This window comes from Arachis stenosperma, chromosome 1, assembly GCF_014773155.1.
Source record: "Arachis stenosperma cultivar V10309 chromosome 1, arast.V10309.gnm1.PFL2, whole genome shotgun sequence".
Taxonomy (NCBI): domain Eukaryota; kingdom Viridiplantae; phylum Streptophyta; class Magnoliopsida; order Fabales; family Fabaceae; genus Arachis; species Arachis stenosperma.
Genome location: NC_080377.1, coordinates 68,219,515 through 68,245,348, shown reverse-complemented (window position 1 = coordinate 68,245,348; position 25,834 = coordinate 68,219,515). Strand labels below are relative to the sequence as shown.

At 40.4% G+C, this 25,834-nt stretch overlaps 1 protein-coding gene across 1 annotated transcript; it reads left to right on the top strand.

Moving 5' to 3' along the window:
* The first annotated feature begins 17,419 nt into the window (after positions 1–17,419).
* LOC130980831 (uncharacterized) lies at positions 17,420–17,872 on the top strand. Its single transcript, XM_057904474.1, has one exon. It carries the CDS (start codon positions 17,420–17,422, stop codon positions 17,870–17,872), a length of 453 nt encoding a protein of 150 aa, XP_057760457.1.
* The last annotated feature ends 7,962 nt before the right edge of the window (positions 17,873–25,834 follow it).

The window sequence follows — 25,834 nt, the reverse complement described above, 5'->3', positions numbered from 1 at the left end:
TCTCTGTAATGGAGAAACAAGGGATCTTTGAGGTACAAACTGCAAGAATCTCACTAGAGATGGCAGACAAATTAAAGAAATAGGCTTATGGACTTGTAGAGGATGTCTTGGTAAAGGTTGAAGACCTTTACATCCCTGCTGATTTCATAATCCTAGATACTGGGAAGGATGAAAATGAATCTATCATCCTTGGAAGATCCTTCCTAGCCACAGCAAAGGCTGTGATTGATGTAGACAGAGGAGAGTTAGTCCTTCAGGTGAATGAGGACTACCTTGTGTTTAAGGCTCAAGGATCTTCTTCGGTAAACATGGAGAAGAAGCTTGAAAAGCTTCTCTCAATACAGAGTCAGATAGAGCGCCCACACTCAAACTCTAAGTTTGGTGTTGGGAGGCCACAACCATGCTCTGAGCATCTGTGAAGCTCTAAAAAGAGCTCACTATCAAGCTATTGACATTAAAGAAGCGCTTATTGGGAGGAAACCCAATTTTATTTTATTTATCTATGTTATTTTATGTTTTCTTTAGGATCATGATCATGTGGAGTCACAAAAACTACTGCAAAAATTAAAGCAAAATAAAAAACAGCATAAAAAATAGCACACCCTAGAGGAAGAGCTTACTGGCGTTTAAACGCCAATAAGGATACCAAAATGGGCATTTAACGCCCAGCATGGCACCATTCTGGGCATTAAACACCAGAACTGACAAGCAAACTGGCGTTTAAACGCCAGCAAAGGTATAAAAATGGGTGTTTAAATGCCTAGTCTGGCACCTTTCTGGGTGTTTAAACGCCAGAAAAAGGCAGCAAACTGGCGTTTAAACACCAGAAAAGGACATCAGCCCGGCATTTAAACGCCAGGAATGGCACATGGAGGGAGTTTAACGCTTGAAAGGTGCAAGGATGAGAAATCCTTGACACCTCAGGATCTATGAACCCCACAGGATCCCCACCTACCTCAACTCACTCTCTCTCTTCTTCACAAATTCCAATAACACCCTTCCCCAAATACCCCTCACCTATCAAATCTTACCCTCTTCCCCATATTCTCTTTACCGCTCACATCCATTCCCTAATTCCCATAAACCCATCATACAACCCATCTACCCCCACCCACTCAAATTCAAACCATTTCCCTCCCAAACCTACCCCTTCTTACTCGAACCCTACCCCTCTCTCCACTCCTATATAAACCCCTCATCCCTCCTTCATTTTCACACATCATAAACACTTCTTTCCCTCCTTGGCCGAACCACTCACACCTCTCCATCTCCTCCGTTTTCTTCGTCTTCTCCTCCCTTGTTTCTTCTCTTGCTCGAGGACGAGCAAACCTTTTAAGTTTGGTGTTGGAAAAAGCGTTGCTTTTTGTTTTCAATAACCATTAATGGCACCTAAGGCCAGAGAAACCTCTAGAAAGAGGAAGGGGAAGACAATTACTTCCACCTCCGAGTCATGGGAGATGGAGAGGTTCATCTCAAAGGTCCATCAAGACCACTTTTATGAAGTTGTGGCCAAGAAGAAGGTGATCCCCGAAGTCTCCTTCAAGCTCGAAAAGAGTGAATATCCAGAGATCCGACATGAGATTAGGAGAAGAGGATGGGAAGCTCTCACCAATCCCATTTAACAAGTCAGAATCTTAATGGTTCAAGAGTTCTATGCTAATGCATGGATCACCAAGAACCATGATCAAAGTATGAACCCAAACCTAAAGAATTGGCTCACAATAGTTCGGGGGAAATACTTAGATTTCAGTCCAGAAAATGTGAGGTTGGCGTTCAACATGCCAATGATGTAAAGAGATCTTCATCCATTCACAAGAAGGGTCAACTTTGATCAAAGGTTGGACCAAGTCCTCATGGACATCTGTATGGAAGGAGCCCAATGGAAGAGAGACTCCAAAGGCAAGCCGGTTCAACTAAGAAGGCTTGACCTCAAACCCATGGCTAGAGGATGGTTGGAGTTCATCCAACGCTCTATCATTCCTACTAGCAACCGATCCGAAGTAACTGTGGTTCGGGCCATTATGATCCATAGCATCATGATTGGAGAGGAAGTGGAAGTTCATGAGATCATACCTCTAGAACTTTACAAAGTGGCTGACAAGCCCTCCACTTTGGCAAGGTTAGCCTTTCCTCATCTCATTTTGTCACCTATGCAGTTTAGCTGGAATTGTCATAGAGGAAGACATCCTCATTGAAGAGGACAAGCCCATCACTAAAAAGAGGATGGAGTAAAAAAGAGAGCCCACTCATGGACCTCAACAAATGCATGAGGAAGTCCCTCATCAAGAAATCCCTGAGATACCTCAAGGGATGCATTTTTCTCTACACAACTATTGGGAACAACTCAACACTTCTCTAGGAGATTTGAGTTCCAATATGGAGTAACTAAGGATGGAGCACCAAGAGCATTCCATCATACTCCATGAAATTAGAGAAGACCAAAGTGCCATGAGGGAAGAACAACAAAGGCAAGGAAGAGACATTAAGGAGCTCAAGCACTCCATAGGATCTTCAAGAAGGAGAACTAGCCGCCATCACTAAGGTGGACCCGTTCTTTAATTTCCTTGTTATTTGTTTTTCTGTTTTTTGATTTTTTATGCTTTATGTTTGTCTATGTTTGTATCTCTATTACATGATCATTAGTGTCTAGTGTCTATGCCTTGAAGCTATGAATGTCCCATAAATCCTTCACCTTTCTTAAATAAAAAATGTTCATAATTACAAAAGAACAAGAAGTACATGGATTTCGACTTTTATCTTGAAATTAGTCTAATTATTTTGATGTGGTGGCAATACTTTTTGTTTTCTAAATGAATGCTTGAACAATGCATATTTTTTATAGTGAAGTTTATGAATGTTAAATTTGTTGGCTCTTGAAAGAATGATGAAAAAAAGAGAAATGTTATTGATGATCTGAAAAATCATAAAATTGATTCTTGAAGCAAGAAAAAGCAGTGAATAACAAAGCTTGCAAAAAAAAAGTGGCAAAAAAAGCAAGCAGAAAAATCCAATAGCCCTTAAAACCAAAAGGCAAGGGTAAAAAGGATCCAAGGCTTTGAGCATTAATGGATAGGAGGGCCCAAAGGAACAAAATCCTGGCATAAGTGGCTAAATCAAGCTATCCCTAACCATGTGCTTGTGGCATGAAGGTCCAAGTGAAAAGCTTGAGACTGAGTGGTTAAAGTCGTGATCCAAAGCAAAAGAGTGTCCTTAAGAACTCTGGACACCTCTAACTGGGGACTTTAGCAAAGCTGAGTCATAATCTGAAAAGGTTCACCCAGTTATGTGTCTGTGGCATTCATGTATCCGGTGGTAATACTGGAGAACAAAGTGCTTAGGGTCACGGCCAAGACTCATAAAGTAGTTGTGTTCAAGAATCAACATACTGAACTAGGAGAAGAAATAACACTATCTTAATTATGAGTTCCTATAGATTCCAATCATTCTAAATTTCAAAGGATAAAGTGAGATGCCAAAACTGTTCAAAGGCAAAAAGCTACTAGCCCCGCTCATCTAATTGGGACTAAGTTTCATTGATATTTTGAGATTTATTGTATATTCTCTTCTTTTTATCCTATTTTATTTTCGGTTGCTTGGGGACAAGCAACAATTTAAGTTTGGTGTTGTGATGAGCGGATAATTTATACGCTTTTTCGCATTGTTTTTAGGTAGTTTTTAATATGTTTTAGTTACTTTTTAGTATATTTTTATTATTTTTATGCAAAAATCACATTTTTGGACTTTACAATGAGTTTGTGTATTTTTTCTGTGATTTCAGGTATTTTCTGGCTGAAATTGAGGGACCTAAGCGAAAATCTGATTCATAGGCTAAGAAAGGACTGAAGATGCTGTTGGATTCTGACCTCCCTGCACTCAAAGTGAATTTTCTGAAGCTACAGAAGCCCAATTGGCGCGCTTTTAATTGCATTGGAAAGCAAATATCATGGGATTTCCAATAATGTATAATAGTTCATACTTTACCCGAGATTTTATGGCCCAAACTGGCGTCCAAACGCCCACCAGAGACCCTTTTCTGGCATAAAACACCAGAACTGGCACCAAAGCTGGAGTTAAACGCCCAAACTAGCACCAAAACTGGCATTTAAACTCCAAGAAGAGCCTATGCACGTGAAAGCTTCATTGCTCAGCCCAAACACACACCAAGTAGGCCTCGGAAGTGGATTTCTGCACTATCTACACTTAGTTACTCATTTTCTGTAAACCTAGTTTACTAGTTTAGTATAAATAGCACTTTTTACTATTGTATTCATACCTTTAGATCATTTTTGAGACTATCTTTGGATCACTTTTGATTTCTTGATCATGTTTAGGGGGCTGGCCATTCGGCCATGCTTGAACCTTCATCACTTATGTATTTTCAACGGTGGAATTTCTACACCTCATAGATTAAGGTGTGGAGCTCTGCTGTTCCTCATGTATTAATGCAAAGTACTATTGTTTTTCTTTTCAATTCACTCTTATTCTTGTTCTAAGATATTCATTTGCAGCTCAACATAATGAATATGTTGATCAAGTGACACTCATCACCATTCTCACTTATGAACGCGTGCCTGACAACCACTTCCATTCTACATGAAAACAAGCTTGAATGTATATCTCTTGGCCTCCTGGTCCATGACGCATGGTTGCCTCTCCTGACAACAGAGCCTTCCATTCCGTGAGATCAGAGTCTTCGTGGTATAAACCTTGTCTGTGGTATTCCGAGTAGGATCTGGGATGGGATGACTGTGACGAGCTTCAAACTCGTGACTGTTGGGCACAGTGACAGTGTGCAAAAGGAACAATGGATCTTATTCCGACACGATCAAGAACCGACAGATGATTAGCCCTACGTAACCCGTAGCCGGACCATTTTCACTGAGAGGGCGGACGGTAGCCATTGACAACGGTGATCCCCCAACATACAGCTTGCCATGGAAGGGAGTACGCATGATTGGATAAGGACAATAGGAAAGCAGAGGCTCAGAGGGAACAAAGCATCTCCATACGCTTATCTGAAATTTCCACCAATGAATTGCATAAGTATCTCTATCCTATTTTATGTTTTATTTCTCTATTCATTATCAAAACCTTATAACCATTTGAATCCGCCTGACTGAGATTTACAAGATGACCATAGCTTGCTTTAAGCCGACAATCTCCGTGGGATCGACCCTTACTCACGTAAGGTATTACTTGGACGACCTAGTGTACTTGCTGGTCAGTTGTGCGGAGTTGTGAGAAAAGTGTGAACTCACGAATTTGTGTATCAGCGTGCCACTTGAAGAGTTGGACATGGCACGCCAAGCCAAAATTGGAGCTGTGCGTGGCATGCTAATGAAGCGCCAGTCACACGCCAGCCACTGAAGGTCACGTTTGTTGAGTTTTCTTTTTCCCTCCAATTGTAATTTTCTTTTCTTTTTGTATTTTTTTAATTTTAGTAGTAGGAGTAGTATAAATAACCCCTGGAAGTATTGACAAAGGGGGTGATTATTGAGGGATTGCGTAGTAGTTTTGTAAAAGTAATAGTTAGATTTACTTTCACATCATCTCTCCCATCTCATGTACTTTCTCTAAGCTATGAGTAGCTAAATTCCCTCTCATTGAGAGATGGAGCTCTGTTGTACTTGATGGATTAATGATAGGGAATTTCTTCTTCTCTTTATCTTCTCTTTGATTTGCTAGAAGGAATTTCATTTTATTGCTAGTGTTCAATTATCTTGGGAAAGAGGTTGAATGCAAAATCGGTTTCATGGGAACCTTTGTAAAGGAAACATGGAACCATGCTTGAAATCCCTTCTTACATATGAGTAGATTTGGGTTTTGGTGATTGGATATGGTGACATATAATCCACCCTCTATTCTGGATCTACAAGGATATGTGGTATAATCAGGGACCAAGCATATCTCTCTTTATGAGCAATTAGACCAAGGAATTGGCTGATTATCAAGATTTGAGAGATTGAATCACTAAGGGATTGTGGCTCAATCAATCATGATTTCCAAGAGGTCAATGAGTTACATGATTGAAGATGGGATGAGCTGGATTTAATCCAAAGAGAACAATATCTCCCAATCTCAATGAGTTCCCCTATTCTTATTTTCCACATTTTTTTATAGCTTTTCTTTACAATTCTGTTAATCCCCATTCCCATTTACAATTAAGTCATTTATGATTCTACACTTTACATTACTGCCATTTTCCTTTATGCACTTTACTACTTCTCTTTACTTTTGAGTCATTTACTTTCCTGTTTAATTACAATTCTGCAATCGTACTCTATATTGCTCAGTTTAACTAATTCATCAATTGATTAAGATTGCTCAAATCTACCAATATCTTTGGATACGATCCCATTCCACTGTGGGTTATTACTTGACGATAATTTTGGTGCGCTTGCCAAAAGAACGGGTTCATAATCAAAATTTTGAAGGGCGTGAATTCCGGTCATCAAGTTTTATGGTGCCGTTGCCAAGGATTGGTTTGAATTTGACAATTACTAAATTGATTGGGGAGCTAGATTAAGCATTTTAATTACCTTGTTAATTCCTTTTCAGTTTCTTTTCTCTTCTTTCTTATTCTATTTTGTTTTTGCTTTAATAATTTTTTTACTCATTGTTCATATTTCAAGTCTTCTTACTGCCATATTAACTGTTTGATCAATTGCATCAACCAAGCTAATCGCTAACTTCAATAAGAAATTTTACTTTACTTGTCCTCTGCTGGCTATTTGTTGAATGTATGACAGGTAGAAGTGGAGAAACTTCATCCTTCTTTGATAGTGAACCTGAGAGGACCTTCCTTAGATTAAGGAGGGAAGCAAGAGGCAAAGGAATAGTTGGAGAGGAAGTAGTGGAGGAAGATCTGGGAGCTACTATGGAGGAAGAAGTGCATAACCATGTTGGAGAGGAAGCTGGCAATCATGTTGGGCAAGAGAGAAGAGTCTTAGGCTCTTACATCAACCCAAATCCAGGAAACTGTGGCAGCAGCATTCTAAAGCCAACAATCCATGCTAAAAACTTTGAGTTGAAACCTCAACTCATCACACTGGTCCAGAATAATTATTCATATGGAGGGGGTGCCCAAGACGACCCAAACCAACATCTCACTACATTCTTGAGGATATGCGACACTATAAAATCCAATGGTGTACACCTTGACACCTACAAGCTACTATTGTTCCCTTTCTCACTCAGAGAAAAGGCAACAAAGTGGTTGGATGCATTCCCCAAGGAGAGCTGGACCACTTGGAAGGAGGTTGTGAATAAATTTCTAGCAAGATTCTACCCTCCCCAGAGAGTCAATAGGTTGAGAACTGAGGTGCAAACCTTTAGGCAGCAAGATGGTGAAACACTTTATGAGGCCTGGGAGAGGTTCAAAGACTTGACAAGGAAGTGCCCTCCGGATATGTTCAACAAATGAGTTTAACTACACATCTTCTATGAAGGGCTATCATATGAAGCAAAGAAAGCTATGGACCACTCTTCAGGGGGTTCACTCAACAAGAAGAAAACTATTGAACAGGCCATAGATGTTATTGAGATTGTAGCCGAAAATGAGTACTTCTATGCTTCAGAAAGAGCTCAAAAGAGAGGAGTGCTGGAACTCAACTCTATGGACGCCTTGTTAGCACAAAACAAGGCAATCGCAGCACAATTAGCAGCCTTAACAAAGAAGGTAGAGGCAAGCCAAGTCTCAATTGTCCAAGCTCAAGCACCACCATAAGAAGAAGATGCACCAAAAGTTGAATGTGAATGGGAGCAGGCAAACTATGTGAACAATCCTTCTAGACCACCATATGATCCAAACTCAAAAACATACAACCCAAGTTGGAAGAATGACGTTAGGATTTTTGCTAGTAAAGAATTTTATAAGAATAGTCGCGTTGTAGATATAGTTTCTAAACCAACAAAAATCCATTCGTACAAACGTTTTGGTTGTCACAAGTAATAAACCCCTAAATAAATTGATAACCGAAGTATTTAAACCTTGGGTCGTCTTCTCAAGGAAGTGCAAGGAGGTATGTTATTATTATTGGTTATGGAGATTGTAAATGTGGGGCTTCAAGAGTGAGGAGTGAATATGGCAATTAATTTAAATAGCAATTAGAATAAATAAATACTGTAAAGCAGACTTTTGGTAAGGTAGGAGAAATTGGAAATCCAGACTTAGTTATTCTTATCAATAATAATGAAAGTTGAATTTTAATTCCACTTAGTTAACCTTTACTAAAGCAAAGGAAAATCAAGGGACTAATTAGTTGACCTTCGAATCCTATTTATTTCCTAAGAAAAGGTTGGGATTATTGAAGTTCAGTTCAATTAGCAAGTGTTACTGATTTCTTAACCAAGACCAAAAGGAAAGGAAATTGTATCTACTGGAATAAAAGTTGTCTTCAGATTGGGGATAATAAAAAGGAACAATCATAAACTAAAATACCTCAAATATCATTAAATAAGAAAATCATCATAAAAGTGGCATAGGCCAGATAGGCAACATAACTAATACAAGTAATAAAGTATCTCAAAATAGGAAATCAATATAAAGTAAAAGAACATTGAACCTGGGATCGAGAGTTACTCCTAAAACTAAGAGAAGTCCTAAATCCTAAATCCTAAAGAGAGAGAGGAGAAAACCTCTCTCCAAACTAAACCTAAATCATGGAAAGTGACTAAAAATTTGGATACTCTCCCCATGGATGCATTCCTCCACTTCATAACCTCTGGTCTATGACTTCTGGACTTGGATTTGGGCCAAAAAGGGCTTCAGAATCCGCTATGAATGTTTTCTACAATTTCTGGTGCGTGGCCTCTGTCACGCGTCCGCGTGGGTCACGCGGTCGCGTCACCAGGAGTTCTTCTTATCACGCGGTCGTGTGGGTCACGCGTCCGCATCGTATGCGATTCACTCAAGTCACGCGATCGTGTCAGCCATGCGGCCGCGTCGATGCTTCTTCGCTCTTGGCACGCGATCGCGTCATCCATGCGATCGCGTGGATGCCAGTTTCTTCAAAACTCCATTTTGCACTTTCCTTCCATTTTTGTACGTTTCCTTTTCCATCCTTTAAGTCATTCTGCCTTAGAAGATCTGAAACTACTCAACACCCTAATCACGACATCGAATGGAAATAAAGGTAATTAAAATAATTAATTTTAAAGCATAGGAAACATATTTTTCACATACATCACATAATAAGGAAGGGAAAGAAAAACCATACAATTAATATGAATAAGTGGGTGAAGGATTGAATAAATCACTCAGATTAAGCACAAAATATATCATAAAATATGGGTTTATCAACCTCCCCACACTTAAGTAATAGCATGTCCTCATGCTATGTCCAAGGTAAAAAGTAAGGTTGAAGTGGTTGAATGCCATACAATGCAATTCTAATCTAAATGCAACTAACTAAATGCATGATGCAATTCTAATTTTATTCACTCATATATAAAGCTTACATGTAGTTAAATCAATTCACATTCTCAAGGATCCATATATATATAGAGCCAACCTTAGATAATGATAAAGCACTTTTACAATTGAGATGGGAGAGAAAAAACATTTAATAAACTTGCAAGACAATTAGTAATTTAAGCAGAGATATATGTTAATGAGTTAGTGAACCCTCACTGGATTTTGTGTTTACTCTTTAGTCACTCAGTGTTTATTGGGTTAATCACTCTATTCTTCTTTTTATCCTTACTTTCTATAACTTTGTTTTTCATCTAACCAATCAACAATTATAAAATATAGACATACCAAAAATCATGCGGTCTTTAATTGAGGTTGTAATGGGGTCAAGGTAAAGGTAAGGGTATATGTATAAGGCTAAGTGAGCTAATAAGTGAATCTTTAATTAGTCTAAGATCTCACCTAACATACATAATTTCTAAAGTAAAGCTTCTTTACCCATTTTCCTATAATTCCCACTTTTTATGTCACATGCTCATATTTTGTTCTTATACCATGTGCAATTGCTTTAATTTACATTTTTGGGGAATTCTTTTGTATCCCTCTTATTGAAAATAAAAACTTTTTTTTAATGCACATGGTATTTAATTATTTTAATTTCACATGAGCATGTTTCCGAAAAATTCTTAATTTCTTTTCAAAATTTTTTTTACCCTTGTTTATGTTATCCATGTTCCCATAAAGTTTCTCCACACTTAATTAATTACACAATTTCTATCTTAAGCTAACCAAGGATTCAACTTGGGGTTTTTTATTTGTTTTTCTACTTAAGGCTAGTAATGTGGTTATAGAACAAGAGGGGATTAAAAGGTTCAAACGGGCTAACAATGATGGCATAAAAGGTAGGCTTTATTTGGGATAGTGAGTTAAAATCAAACAAGGCCTCAATCACTCTATTGGCATGTATCTATATTCTATAACTGGACACATAGATTAAAACAGAGCAAAGAACACCAGAATAAAAAAGAAGAGTGGAACACACAGGAATAAAATATTATGGTTTAAATGTAACCATACAATTAAGCTCGAAACTCACAGGCTGTATGTTCTCAAAATCATAAATCATATATCACTCATGTATGTCATGGAGGTTTAGTTAAAAATTCCCATTATTCTCATAAAAAATTGTTTTAGGTGGCCTTTAAGGTTTTAGTGTTTCTCCTTGATGAAATGCTGTTAACTAACTAACATGTAATGCTATATATACAAGGTGTGGATTGTTTATAACTTTGTTAAAGTCTCTAGCTTACTTCCTTTTTAATTTTCAATTAAGTCAACTATAATATACTAAAAGGGTAAACTATACTAATTAATCCACCTACTCTATAGCTAATAAGTTAGAACTGCAAACTAAACTAAATGGCTAAAATATGAACTAAAGTGCAAAATGCAGAAATAGAGTAAAAATACATGAAAGTAGCAATGTATAAGTACTAAGAAAATAAAAAGAAAAATGAAAATAAAGAGAAAATACAGAAAAATATCCAAAATAAAAGAAAAGAGTCTGTAGTGGTTCACCAAGATAATACGCCAGAAATGGCGACCTCCCCACACTTAAAATAAAGCATCGCCCTCGATGCACACTCAAGCTGGGTGTGAAGGGGTGTCATCACTGGTAGGAATGGTAGCTGGAGTCTCAGTGGTGGTGGGCTGAGGATCAGACTGCTGTAGAGGAGGTGCTGACTGGACCGGGATCTCAGAATCTGCAGCCTCAATCTGATGTGGGACCTCTGCCTGGGGAGCAGCCTGCTCTGTGCTTGCCTACGGATGGGTCTCCTCCTGGGAATGAGTCTCCTCCTCGTGCTCATCCGCTTCCTCCTCTGATGGCTCTGATGGTGAGTCAGGCTCGAAGGGGATGTCACTGCCTTGTCGGATCATCAGCTTCAGATGCTCATAGCGTCACTTGCTGCGACGCTCTGATCTCTCATACCGGCGCCGGTTACAGCGCTCCATCTGATCTAACTGTCAGAACAAGCGATGCACGAGGCGGTACACTGGCTCTGAGGTAGGTGGAGGTGCAGTGGTGGTAGCAGGGGCAACTGTGGAGGAAGAGGATCCGGCGGACGGTGGGGCTGTCTCATCAGTAGCGGTGAAGGGTGGTGGTCTGTAGCCCAAAGCTAGGAAGTTTTTACTGTGAGGAATGATCTTCCTACAGTTCGCAGCCGGTGGTCTCTCATCGGCATCCTCCCAAGGCACGTCAGCTCGACGGCCCATCTGTGTAACCAAATAGGGAAAGGGGAGAGTGCCTCGGATGTGGACCCTGGCCATGTAGGTCCGGATAAATCATGGCAAGTACAGGTCCTTACCCTCCATCACACACCATAGGAGGGTGATCATAGCAGCTGGAATCTCTGTCTCATGAGTACTCGGCATCACATAATTACGCAGGATCTGATGCCATAACCGAGCCTCATCATTTAAGTATGCTCTCTTGATTCCCTTGGGCAAGGTGGTGTCCTGACCCATCTCCCAAGGAACAGTCGGGTCCAAGGCTATCCTCGCCTTAACAGCATCCCAATCAAACTTCAACAAGCGCATGTCCTCTTCAGCCTTTTTGTAGCCATTAGGCTGATCGGACTTAGGTGGGAGCTGTAGAATGTCCTCTATGGCCTCTTCAGTGACCAGAATCTGCTTTCCCCTAAGGTGTACTGTATCCAGGGAAGTCAAGAAGTAGTTGCAGTAGAATTCCCTTACCCAAGATGCATTAACCTCAGCCAAATTTCTCTCCAGAAAGAACCAGCCTCTTTGTTTGATTTGCTCAGTGGTGTATTGCTGGAGTTCTCATGGGATCTTCAGAGTCCTCTCCAGGTATAGGTTCCTGGAGGTTGCAAACACCGGATACTTCAGCTCACAGTACCAGTTTGCAAATTTCACTGGATCATTGGCAGGGAGCAGCTGGTCAGCTTTTTCCTGTTGGGTAAAGTTCTTTTCCCTCCAGGAGGAGTCATGCATCAGATCAATGATGGACATGGAGGATTCTCCTCTTTTACGCTTGCCAGTAGTAGCCTTGCCTTTTCCTTTCCTCTGGGAGGCAGACATCCTGAAAAATGGGAAAACCAGGATATATAAAAATAGGAAGGCAAATAAGCATATAGTCAAAGAAAACACAAAGTGGCAAGGGAGAGATAAAATAAGGAATTATAATTGAATTCAGGATAAAAAGAAAAATTATCATTATGCCATGGTTAGAAGGTTAAAAGAAAGTGAAAAGCTAGAGAAATTTTTTTTTTCAAAAGGTTAGTTTGGTTAGTGTTGAAAAAGTTTGATAAAAATTGGGTTAAGGTAAGTGACATAATGAAAAATTCCAAGTAACAAGGGTTCACAAGTAGGAACTATAAGGAACTCATAACCAAACAAGGGAAACAGGTTGATGCTGATTCAAGTAGATATAAAGGAAGTAAAAATTAGAATCAAACATCACAGAAGCAGGTTATGAACCAGGAAATCAAAAAGGATAATGAAGCTTGCCTTGGCATTCATGAAATGGTTTGGGTAAAGCAGAGGAAAACAGAGTTCAAAAATTGCAAACCAAAACATGAATAAGAATATTTTACAGAAATTTGGACAGCATTCCGGCTTAAAATTGGATATTCCCGAAAAATAAACAGCAATCAAATAGTTCATATGAATTAAAATTAAAGCTTGGAATTACATATAAGAAATATAAGCATGAAAATTCAGTGTAAAGAGCAGTATGAAATAAGAATTTGCAGCATATGAACTAACATCAGAGTAGCAACAGGATTGCAAAAACAGAAAGCAATAAACACGAACGGTGTAATTATCAGGCCTAAATCCACTAACCATAGCCTAAGCTACCTAACAACCTAAAAATCCACTACAACATGCATATCTATCTATCCTAATGATGAACAAAAAACAGAAAGATATGAACGAACTACGAATGGATAGAATGGGACGTGATGCGGAACCTGGTGGGCGAAGAAGGGGAATGGGGCAGAGAGGCGACTGGGGGTGGCGGTGGTGGTTGGAGGTGGTGCAGCTGCTGTGGCGGCGATCGCGGATGGGTGGGGGGCAGCGGCGGTGGTGGGAGAAGATGGGAAGAAGAAGGAGAAAGTGGGGGTAGGAGGGAGGTGGGTGGTGTGGCGGCGGGTTCTGGGTGGTCGGCGGGTGCGGTGGTGGCCGCCGGTGGTGGGTGGGTGGTGGTTGTGTGGGTTGGGGGGGAATAGAGGGAGGAGAGGGTTTGGGGGGTGGCGCGACTGATAGGGTTCGCGTGACAGGGGGGTTATATTTTCAAATCCACGCGATCGCGTGGGGGACGCGGTCGCGTGGTGGGGGTGAAAATGGGGCTGACGCGATCGCTTGGGTCGCGCGAACGCATGGAACAGATAGAAGAGGGGTGACGCGATCGCATGAGGCATGCGATCGCATCGCTTGAAATTGTGCTAAACGCACGATTCCAGCGTCGCTTCAGCACAACTCTCTGTCTCCTTTGGGGTGGTGTGCAATCCGGGCAACGCGATTGCGTCGCTCACGCTGTCGCGTGGGATTAGTGTATGTGCATGTGACGCGACCGCGTTAGGGATGCGATCGCGTGGGTCTTTTGTACGAAACGCATAATGGCCACACGATTCCAGCCCAACTTTCTGGGCGTTGGATCTTTACGCCGATTTCCAGGTCACGCGACCGCGTGATTGACGCGGATGCGTGGGAGGTGTTTTATCGCAACTGACGCGATCGCAGAATTCAGATTACTCATCACCCGACTGGACCAATGTAGATCAAGACAAAGACTGGTGTAGAAGAAAAGTTTGGGATCCTGGAGTCTATTCTGACATTCAATACTCCAGGAGCCTGCAAGCCTGTTTGAACTCACACAAGGGCTTTACGTACTTTGTTTGGGACCCCGGAGGATGCTGGAATTCCAAACACCGGTGGAGATTTCTGGACGAATTCAAACATAAGCCACCATAGCAGGAAGCTCATCCAATGTCCAACTTAAGGACTTTAACTAAAAGTTCTAGGTGGGAGACAACCCACCATGGTATGATCGTCCCTTTTCAGTTTTCACCTTTGTCTATTTTGTTTGTCCTTGAGTTTTGATTGAACCTGGAAACTTACATAACATTCATTGCATCTGCATTCATATTAGCATTGCATTTTGCATTTCTACATAAAAAAAAGGTGTCAAGAGGATGGTCTCTGAGCACAGGGTGGGGCTTGTTGGTAGTTACAAGGTCGTCCACCATATCTTTCAGCTGGGTATGCATTGTAGAATGGTCGTTGTCCATGATATCTTGGAGGGTGTTGTTGCCTAAAGGGTTGATTAAATCCTCTTGGCTCCATCCATCCTTGATTGGCTTGACCTTCATGCATATTCCTGCTGTGGTTTCTATTTCCTTCAACAAAGTTAGAACCAAACTCAAAGCGAGAGGGGTGAGAATTCATAGTAGTTATCAGAAATAAGGGGGAAAAAGGAAAAACAAATAAACAAGTAAAAGAAAATTTTTTTTTTTGAAAAATATTTACAATAACCAATAATAAGGCACACGTTTGCAATTCCCCGGCAACGGCGCCATTTTGACGTTAGGATTTTTGCTAGTAAAGAATTTTATAAGAATAGTCGCGTTGTAGATATAGTTTCTAAACCAACAAAAATCCCTTCGTACAAAAGTTTTGGTTGTCACAAGTAACAAACCCCTAAATAAATTGATAACCGAAGTATTTAAACCTCGGGTCGTCTTCTCAAGGAATTGCAGGGAGGTATGTTCTTATTATTGGTTATAGAGATTGTAAATGTGGGGCTTCAAGAGTGAGGAGTGAATATGGCAATTAATTTAAATAGCAATTAGAATAAATAAATACTGTAAAGCAGACTTTTGGTAAGGTAGGAGAAATTGGAAATCCAGACTTAGTTATTCTTATCAATAATAATGAAAGTTGAATTTTAATTCCACTTAGTTAACCTTTACTAAAGCAAAGGAAAATCAAGGGACTAATTAGTTGACCTTCGAATCCTATTTATTTCCTAAGAAAAAGGTTGGGATTATTGAAGTTCAGTTCAATTAGCAAAGATAACAGTTATCAATTATGTTGAGCTAAGATAACTCCTGAGTTACTGATTTCTTAACCAAGACCAAAAGGAAAGGAAATTGTATCTACTGGAATAAAAATTGTCTTCAGATTGGGGATAATAAAAAGGAACAATCATAAACTGAAATACCTCAAATATCATTAAATAAGAAAATCATCATGAAAGTGGCATTGGCCAGATAGGCAACATAACTAATACAAGCAATAAAGTATCTGAAAATAGGAAATCAATATAAAGTAAAAGAACATTGAACCTGGGATCGAGAGTTACTCCTAAAACTAAGAGAAGTCCTAAATCCTAAATCCTAAAGAGAGAGAGGAGAGAACCTCTCTCCAAACTAAACCTAAATCATGGAAAATGACTAAAAGTTCAGATACTCTCCCCATGGATGCATTCCTCCACTTCATAACCTCTGGTCTATGACTTCTGGACTAGGATTTGGGCCAAAAAGGGCTTCAGAATCCGCTATGAGCATTTTCTGCAATTTCTAGTGCGTGGCCTCTGTCACGCGTCCGCGTGGGTCACGCGGTCGCGTCACCTGGAGTTCTTCTTATCACGCGGTCGCGTGGGTCACGCGTCCGCGTCGTATGCGATTCGCTCAAGTCGCGCGGTCGCGTCAGCTATGCGGCCGCGTCGATGCTTCTTCGCTCTTGGCACGCGATCGCGTCGTCCATGCGATCGCGTGGATGCCAGTTTCTTCAAAACTCCGTTTTGCACTTTCCTTCCATTTTTGTACGTTTCCTTTTCCATCCTTTAAGTCATTCTGCCTTAGAAGATCTGAAACTACTCAACACACTAATCACGGCATCGAATGGAAATAAAGGTAATTAAAATAATTAATTTTAAAGCATAGGAAACATGTTTTTCACATACATCACATAATAAGGAAGGGAAAGAAAAACCATACAATTAATATGAATAAGTGGGTGAAGGATTGAATAAATCACTCAGATTAAGCACAAAATATATCATAAAATATGGGTTTATCAAAGAACCACCCAAATTTTGGGTGGGAAAATCAACAAGACCACAAACTATACCACTCCAATCATCACAACAACCACAACCCCAACCACCAATCAATCAACAACAGACCCTACTATAACTCACAAAACACATCATATCACCCCACACAGTAAACACACAACAGCCACCCCCAAGATACATTAACCCCACCATGCAACCATGCGAAACCAGCAACAGTTTCTCAAAATTGGAGGCAGCCATAGCACAATTGTCAACATAACTGACCGGAACTATCTCCACTATTATGGAGAGACAGCTGCAAGCTGACAGAAAGATAGATGCTAACCAAGAAGAGGTCAGATCCAACATAAAGAATCAAAGGGTAGCAATTTCAATGTTGGAGGCACAATTAGGGAGCTTGTCTAAGCAAATACCCATGTCTACACACACCTTTCCTAGTGACACCATGGCTAACCCAATGGGAGAGTGCAAGGCCATAACACTAAGAAGTGGAAAGGTTGTAGAAGAAACACCCCCAGTCAAAGCCACCAAGAAGAAGCAGCAAGGGAACCTGAAACCAAGAAGGAAGAAGAGACCCTTGCATTATCCCCACCAAAGCAAGTCCTGAAGCCTTATGTGCCAAAGGCGCCCTACCCACAAAGACTGAGGAAGGATGGAAAAGACAGCTAGTTCTCTAGATTCCTAGAAATCTTCAAGAAGCTCCAGATCAATAGACCCTTTGCTGAGGAACTAGAACAAATGCCACTCTATGCCAAGTTCTTAAAGGAACTTATGACAAGAAAAAAAATTGGGGTGAGAAAGAAACTGTGGTACTTACTGAAGAGTGCAGTGCTATAATACAAAAGAAGCTCCCCCAGAAATTGAAAGATCCTGGGAGCTTCCAAATTCCCTGTATCATTGGGGAAATGAACATTGAGAAGGCATTATGTGATCTCGGAGCAAGCATAAACCTCATGTCTTTGGCCATGATGAAAAGAATGAGAATAGAGGAAGCCAAGCCAATAAGAATGTCACTCCAATTGGCTGACAGAACGTTTAAATTCCCACATGGTGTGGTGGAAGATCTATTGGTGAAGATGGGGGAATTCATCTTCCTAGCTGATTTTGTTATGCTTGACATGGAGGAAAAAGCCAACACATCAATCATCTTAGGAAGGCCATTCTTAGCTACTGTTGCAGCCATAATTGATGTTCAAAAAGGGGAGCTAGTCTTGAGATTACATGAAGAGAAGATAGTTTTCAATGTCTTCAAGGCAATGAGCTACCCCAAGGAAGCCATTAATGAGTGCATGATCGTGGATACCATTGAAAACTTGGTTCAAGGAGTCCTGGAGGAAGAACAATGTGAAGAAACCTAGGAGCAAGATCAACAAGTCTCCTGTGGTGAGCTACCACTGGAGGCTATGGACAAATCAGTCATGATGGATAGGCCAAGCAAGATGGACTTGGAGGCACCAAAGTTGGAATTGAAAATTCTACCCCCAAGTTTGAAATATGCTTATTTGGGTGATAACAACACATACCTGGTAATCATTAACTCAAACCTGAAAGAGGAACAAGAAGCAGAGTTAATCCAAGTGCTGAAACAACATAAGGATGCTATAGATTGGAAACTTGCGAATCTAAAGGGAATTAGTCCTTCAATGTGCATGCATAAGATCCTACTTGAGGAAGGTGCTAAGCCCTCAAGGCAGCAACAGAGAAGGCTGAACCCAACAATGAATGAGGTAGTCCAAAAGGAGGTGTTGAAACTATGGCAAGCAGGGGTGATTTACCCTATCTCAGACAGTCCTTGGGTAAGCCCTGTCCAAGTGGTTCCTAAGAAAGGAGGGATCACTGTTGTACCAAATGAGAAGAATGAACTAATACCTATAAGAACAGTGACCGGATGGCGCATGTGCACTGACTATAGAAAGCTTAATGAAGCCACCCGGAAAGACCACTTTCTCCTACCTTTCATGGACCAGATGCTTGAAAGACTCGCAGGACATGAATATTACTGCTTCCTGGATGGCTACTCTGGCTACAACCAAATAGTTGTAGACCCAAACGATCAGGAGAAAACCTCTTTTACTTGTCCCTATGGAGTCTTTGCTTATAGGAGAATGCCCTTTGGATTGTGCAATGCACTTGCAACATTCCAAAGGTGCATGCTCTCCATCTTTTCAGACATGATTGAGAAGTTCATTGAAGTGTTTATGGACGACTTCTCTATGTTTGGGGATTCATATTCTGATTGCCTACATCATCTTGCCATGGTGCTAAAGAGATGCCAAGAAACCAACCTGGTTTTAAATTGGGAGAAGTGCCATTTCATGGTAACTGGAGGGGTGGTTCTTGGTCATAAGATATCTAAAAAGTGCATAGAAGTAGACAAGCCAAAGGTGGAAGTAATTGAGAATTTGCTTCCACCTTGCAATGTCAAGGCAATTAGAAGCTTTTTAGGACATGCTGGGTTCTATAGGAGGTTTATAAAAGATTTTTCAAAGATTGCTAAACCCCTCAACAACCTACTTGTCTCAAATACTCTCTTTGTTTTTTTATAGAGAGTGTATGTTAGCCTTTGATGAACTAAAAAATAGACTTTCCTCTGCACCTATTATAGCACCACCTAGCTGGGATCTACCCTTTGAATTGATGTGTGATGCAAAAGTTACTGTTTATTGCTTTTGATAAGTTTAGATCATATATTATTGGCTCAAAAGTTACTGTTTTCACTGATCATGCAGCCCTCAAATATTTGTTGGCCAAGTAAGAATCCAAGCTTAGGTTGATTAGGTGGGTCTTGGTACTTCAAGAATTCAACATAGAGATAAAAGATAGAAGTGGGGCAGAGAACAAGATGGCTGACCACCTCTCAAGAATTCTACAAAAAGAAGATGAAGCACAACAATTTGAAGTGAATGAAAGCTTCCCTGATGAGCAGTTGATGATGATTCAAGAAAGCCCTTGGTTTGCTGACATAGCCAACTTCAAGGCTATTGGGGAGTTGCCCACCAACATCAACAAACACATGAGGGGGAAGATACTCAATGATGCTAAACACTACATCTGAGATGAGCCATACTTGTTCAAAAAGGGTGTTGATGAAATCTTGAGGAGATGTATTTCACAAGAAGAAGGGCAAGAGGTGTTGTGGCAATGCCATGGATCTGCATATAGAGGCCATTTTAGTGGAGAAAGAACAGCAGCAAAGGTGCTCCAATGTGGATTCTTTTGGCCAACAGTATTCAAAGATGCTAAGGAATTGGTATCAAGGTGCAATGAATGCCAAAAAGCTGGCAATCTACCCAAGAAAAATGAGATGCCACAGCAGTTTATCTTAGAACTTGAGTTGTTTGATGTATGGGAATTGAATTCATGGGTCCTTTCCCTACCTCATACTCAAACAAGTACATTCTAGTGGCAGTGGACTATGTATCTAAGTCGGTAGAGGCCATTACAGCACTGATAAATGATAACAAGGTAGTCATGAACTTCCTTAGGAGGAACATCTTCAGCCGATTTGGAGTCCCTAGAGCTCTTATTAGTGATGGAGGGAGCTACTTCTGCAACAGACCATTGGAAGCCCTCCTCTTGAGATATGGAGTGAAACATAAGGTTGCAACACCTTATCACCCTCAAACAAGTAGGCAGACAGAGGTATCCAACAAAGAGCTAAAGTGGATCCTAGAGGAAACTATGAGAGCGTCAAGAAAGGACTGGTCAAAGAGGCTGGACGATGCTCTTTGGGCATATAAGACAACCTTCAAAACACCAATAGGGATGACCTCATATCAGCTGGTGTATGGGAAGGCATGTCACCTACCCCTTGAGCTTGAACACAAAGCTTTTTGGGCACTCAAGCTACTAAACTTTGATAGTAATGCTGTTGGGGAGAAAAGGATCTTGCAACTGCAAGAATTAGAAGAACTCAGATCTCAAGCATATGAAAATGCCAAAATCTATAAGGAAAAAGCTAAGAGGTGGCATGATCAAAAGATAGCAAGAAGAGAGTTTGTAGAAGGTCAAAAGGTGCTACTATACAACTCAAGACTTAAATTCTTCCCAGGGAAACTTAAGTCTCGATGGTCAGGACCTTTTACCATCCTTAAAGTATCCCCCCTATGGTCATGTAGAACTCATGAAGGGAAAAACTCAGAGAACTTTCACTGTAAATGGCCATAGACTCAAACATTACTTGGAAAACTCTTTGGAGGAGCAGAGAGTGAGCTACAACCTCAACTAAAGATGGAGGAATGTCAAGCTAATGACATTAAAGAAGCGCTGGTTGGGAGGCACCCTAACACTCTATATCCTTTTGATCTCTTCCTTTCTAGAAGTAGCTTCAGAATTTCCAAATTAGACAGTTTAAGTTCCAGTTTAATACTTTTGTTTCTTCTGCTTTCTAAGAGTAGATTATAAGTGATAGATTAGGTAGTTTAAATATCACTCAAATGCCTGACAGTTATTAATTCTTTAATTTGTTTTTTTTCTTTGTTTTCTTTTTCTGAAAATGCAATTTGATGAACACACTTATTGATGATGAATGATTGGGCCAAAAACTAGCTAAAAAGCTAAGTTTGGTGTGGTCACTAACCCACTTAATCTAAGATTACAACCCTTTGAATGAATTAATTTTGAGAGTAAGCCCAGAGATTAAGTTTGGTGTGGCCACCACCATATGATGTCCACATAGCAAGCCCAACATGTTCTTAATCTGAACGTATTAAGTAAATTGGCTAAGCATATAAGGTGACTTTAATGTGTTCAGAAGGAGTTAAAGAATGTGAAAGAAATGAATTTATCTCACCTTTATAAACGCATTAAAGACCTAATGATAAACCCAATTTATTAGATGCAAAGAAATTAAGTTTGGTATCCCAAGGGACACTCATCGAATGCATTTCAATTATATGTTACGAAAAGAAATATGAAGAGGTTCTTTTCACTTATGGTGTTTTGGTTTTCACTTTCAGGAGAGAGGATGGGGCCCACATGATTGATAGCTCATCAAGGAAAGAGTCAAAGTGTACTTGCACTTTGGAACTTAACACATGCAGAGAATCAAAAGAAAAGAAGGGTTGGTGCCTTTTCCCACGCTAGGCACCACTTCCCAAGTGGGAAAAGATAAATTGCTTTTAAATCCCACCACAACCCTCCCTTCGAGGCAGCACCTCTCACCACTATAAAAGCCAAACACTTCCCACCACTCTTCACACTTCAACCCACCCTAAAGTTCACACGCGAAAGAACCCTCTTCTCTCTTTTCTTTCTCTTTTCTTCTACTTGATTAGGGACAATCAAGTCCTAAGTTTGGTGTTGTGGAGCAAACCCTTGCTTTGCTCCTTGTTCGCTACTGATGACAGGTCATCATATACCCATTTTTCAAGCTAATTTCACTTGTTCTACTAGTTTTTATACACTTTCTTGCATCCTAAGTAAGTAATTTGGAATGAAAATGCATAACTTCTTTAAGTCAAGCAACCACCATTAAATTGATGCTAAATCATGAGGTTTAAGCAAGAATTAATTGATTTTTAATGAATTATAAACCTTATGAGTTTAGAGATACTTTGAGTGGTTGTTTTGGTTTCTTGTAGGTGAAGAAAGGAAGAAAAGAGGAAAAACGTGGCTGGTGCGCGAAATTGTGATCACTACAACTTCGCACAACTAACCAGCAAGTGCACTGGGTCGTCCAAGTAATAAACCTTACGCGAGTAAGGGTCGATCCCACGGAGATTGGTGGTATGAAACAAGCTATGGTCATCTTGTAAATCTCAGTCAGGCAGACTCAAAGGGATATAGTGATGAACGAAAATAACATAAAAGATAAAGATAGAGATACTTATGTATATCATTGGTGTAAGAGCTTCAGACAAGTGTATGAAGATGCCTTCCCTTCCGTCTCTCTGCTTTCTTACTGTCTTCATCCAATCCTTCTTACTCCTTTCCATGGCAAGCTCGTGTAGGGTTTCACTGTTGTCAGCAGCTACCTCCCATCCTCTCAGTGAAAGCGATTGCATATGCTCCGTCACAGCATAGCGGAATTCATCTGTCGGTTCTCAATCAGGCGCGGAATAGAATCCAGTGATTCTTTTGCGTTATCACTAACGCCCCGCCCTCAGGGTTTGAAGCACGTCACAGTCATTCAGTCATTGAATCCTACTCAGAATACCACAGACAAGGTTAGACCTTCCGGATTCTCTTGAATGCCGCCATCAGGTCCTGCCTATACCACGAAGACTCCGAAGAATCCAAGAGATATTCACTAAGCCTCAGATGCTTATAGAACAAGAATGGTTGTCAGTCACCTTGTTCATGGGTGAGAATGGTGATGGGCGTCAATCATCACCTTCATCATGTTGAAGAACAAGTGATATCTTGGATAAAGAACAAGTGGAATTGAATGGAAGAACAATAGTAATTGCATTAATACTCGAGGTACAGCAGAGCTCCACACCTTAATCTATGGTGTGTAGAAACTCCACCGTTGAAAATACATAAGAACAAAAGTGATCATTGGTTTCGGCCCCAGAGAGGGAACCAGAAGAACCAAGATGAAAATACAATAGTAAAAGGTCCTACTTATAGAAACTAGTAGCCTAAGGTGTACAAGAATGAGTAAATGACATAAAAATCCACTTCCGGGCCCACTTGGTGTGTGCTTGGGCTGAGCAATGAAGCATTTTTCGTGTAGAGACTCTTCTTGGCGTTTAACTCCAGCTTTTATGCCAGTTTGGGCGTTTAACTCCCAATTAGGTGCCAGTTCCGGCGTTTAACGCTGGGAATTCTGAGGGTGACTTTGAACGCCGGTTTGGGCCATCAAATCTTGGACAAAGTATGGACTATTATATATTGCTGGAAAGCCCAGGATGTCTACTTTCCAACGCCGTTGAGAGCGCGCCAATTGGGCTTCTGTAGCTCCAGAAAATCCACTTCGAGTGCAGGGAGGTCAGAATCCAACAGCATCTGCAGTCCTTTTGAGTCTCTGAATCAGATTTTTGCTCAGATCCCTCAATTTCAGCCAGAAAATATCTGAAATCACAGAAAAACACACAAACTCATAGTAAAGTCCAGAAAAGTGAATTTTAATTAAAAACTAATGAAAATATACTAAAAACTAACTAAAAGATACCAAAAACCTACTAAAAACAATGCCAAAAAGCATACAAATTATCCGCTCATCACAACACCAAACTTAAATTGTTGCTTGTCCCCAAGCAACTGAAAATCAAGTAAGATAAAAAGAAGAGAATATACTATAAACTCCAAATTATCAATGAAACTAAGCTCCAAATTAGATGAGCGGGACTAGTAGCTTTTTGCCTCCGAACAGTTTTGGCATCTCACTTTATCCTTTGAAATTCAGAATGATTGGCTTCTTTAGGAACTCCGAATCCAGATAGTGTTATTGATTCTCCTAGTTAAGTATGATGATTCTTGAACACAGCTATTTTATGAGTCTTGGCCGTGGCCCAAAGCACTCTGTCTTCCAGTATTACCACCGGATACATACATGCCACAGACACATAATTGGGTGAACCTTTTCAGATTGTGACTCAGCTTTGCTAAAGTCCCCAATTAGAGGTGTCCAGGGTTCTTAAGCACACTCTTATTGCCTTGGATCACAACTTTATTTCTTTCTTTTTCTTTCTTTTTCTCTTTCTCCCCTTTTTTTTTTCGTTTTTCTCCTTCTTTTTCTCTTTTTTTTTTTTTTGTATTCACTGCTTTTTCTTGCTTCAAGAATCATTTTTATGATTTTTTAGATCCTCAGTAACATGTCTCCTTTTTCATCATTCTTTCAAGAGCCAACAATTTTAACATTCATGAACCACAAATTCAAAAGACATATGCACTGTTTAAGCATACATTCAGAAAACAAAAAGTATTGTCACCACATCAAACTAATTAAGCTAGTTTTAAAGATGAATTTGAAATCCTGTACTTCTTGTTCTTTTGTGATAAAAACAGTTTTCATTTAAGAAAGGTGATGGATTCATATTCATAGCTTTAAGGCATAGACACTAAGACACTAATGATCATAAGACACAAACATGGATAAACATAAAGCACTAAAATTCGAAAAACAGAAGAATAAAGAACAAGGAGATTAAAGAACGGGTCCACCTTAGTGATGGCGGCTCTTTCTTCTTCTTGAAGATCCTATGGAGTGCTTGAGCTCCTCAATGTCTCTTCCTTGTCTTTGTTGCTCCTCTCTCATGATTTTTTGATCTTCTCTGGTTTCATGGAGAATGATGGAGTGTTCTTGATGCTCCACCCTTAGTTGTCCCATGTTGGAACTTAATTCTCCTAGGGAGGTGTTCAGTTGCTCCCAATAGTCTTGTGGAGGAAAATGCATCCCTTGAGGTATCTTAGGGATCTCTTGATGAGAGGGGTCTCTTGTTTGCTCCATCTTCTTCTTAGTGATGGGCTTGAGGTCATGCCTTCTCAGTTGAACCGGCTTTGGATGCCATAAATGGTTATGGAAAAACAAAAAGCAATGCTTTTACCACACCAAACTTAAAAGGTTTGCTCGTCCTCGAGCAAAAGAAGAAAGAAGAGTAGAAGAAGAAGAAATGGAGGAGAGGGAGATGGCTTTGTGGTTAGGCCAAAGAGGGGAAGAAGTGGTGTTTTATGAAGGATGGATGTGAGTGGTGAAGAGAAAGAGATGTTGAGGTGATTGATGAATGGGTGAAGAAGAAGAGAGAGTGGTGGGGTTGTTTGGGGATCCTGTGGGGTCCACAGATCCTTAGGTGTCAAGGAAAAGTCATCCCTGCACCAAATAGCATCAAAATCCACGTTTTGAGCCATTTCTGGCGTTAAACGCCGGGCTGGTGCCCATTCCTGGCGTTTAACGCCAGGTTCTAGCCCTTTTCTGGCGTTTAACGCCAGTCTGGTGCCCCTTTCTGGCGTTAAACGCCCAGAATGGTGCCAGACTGGGCGTTAAACGCCCAACTGCTAGCCTCACTGGCGTTTAAACGCCAGTGAGTTCTTCCTCCAGGGTGTGCTGTTTTTCTTCCTGTTTTTCATTCTGTTTTTGCTTTTTCAATGGATTTTGTGACTTCTCATGATCATCAACCTACAAAAAAGATAAAATAACAAAATAGTTAACTATAAACATTGGGTTGCCTCCCAACAAGCGCTTCTTTAATGTCAGTAGCTTGACAGATGGCTCTCATGGAGCCTCACAAATGATCAGAGCAATGTTGGAACCTCCCAACACCAAACTTAGAGTTTGAATGTGGGGGTTCAACACCAAACTTAGAGTTTGGTTGTGGCCTCCCAACACCAAACTTAGAGTTTGACTGTGGGGGCTCTATTTGTCTCTGATTTGAGGG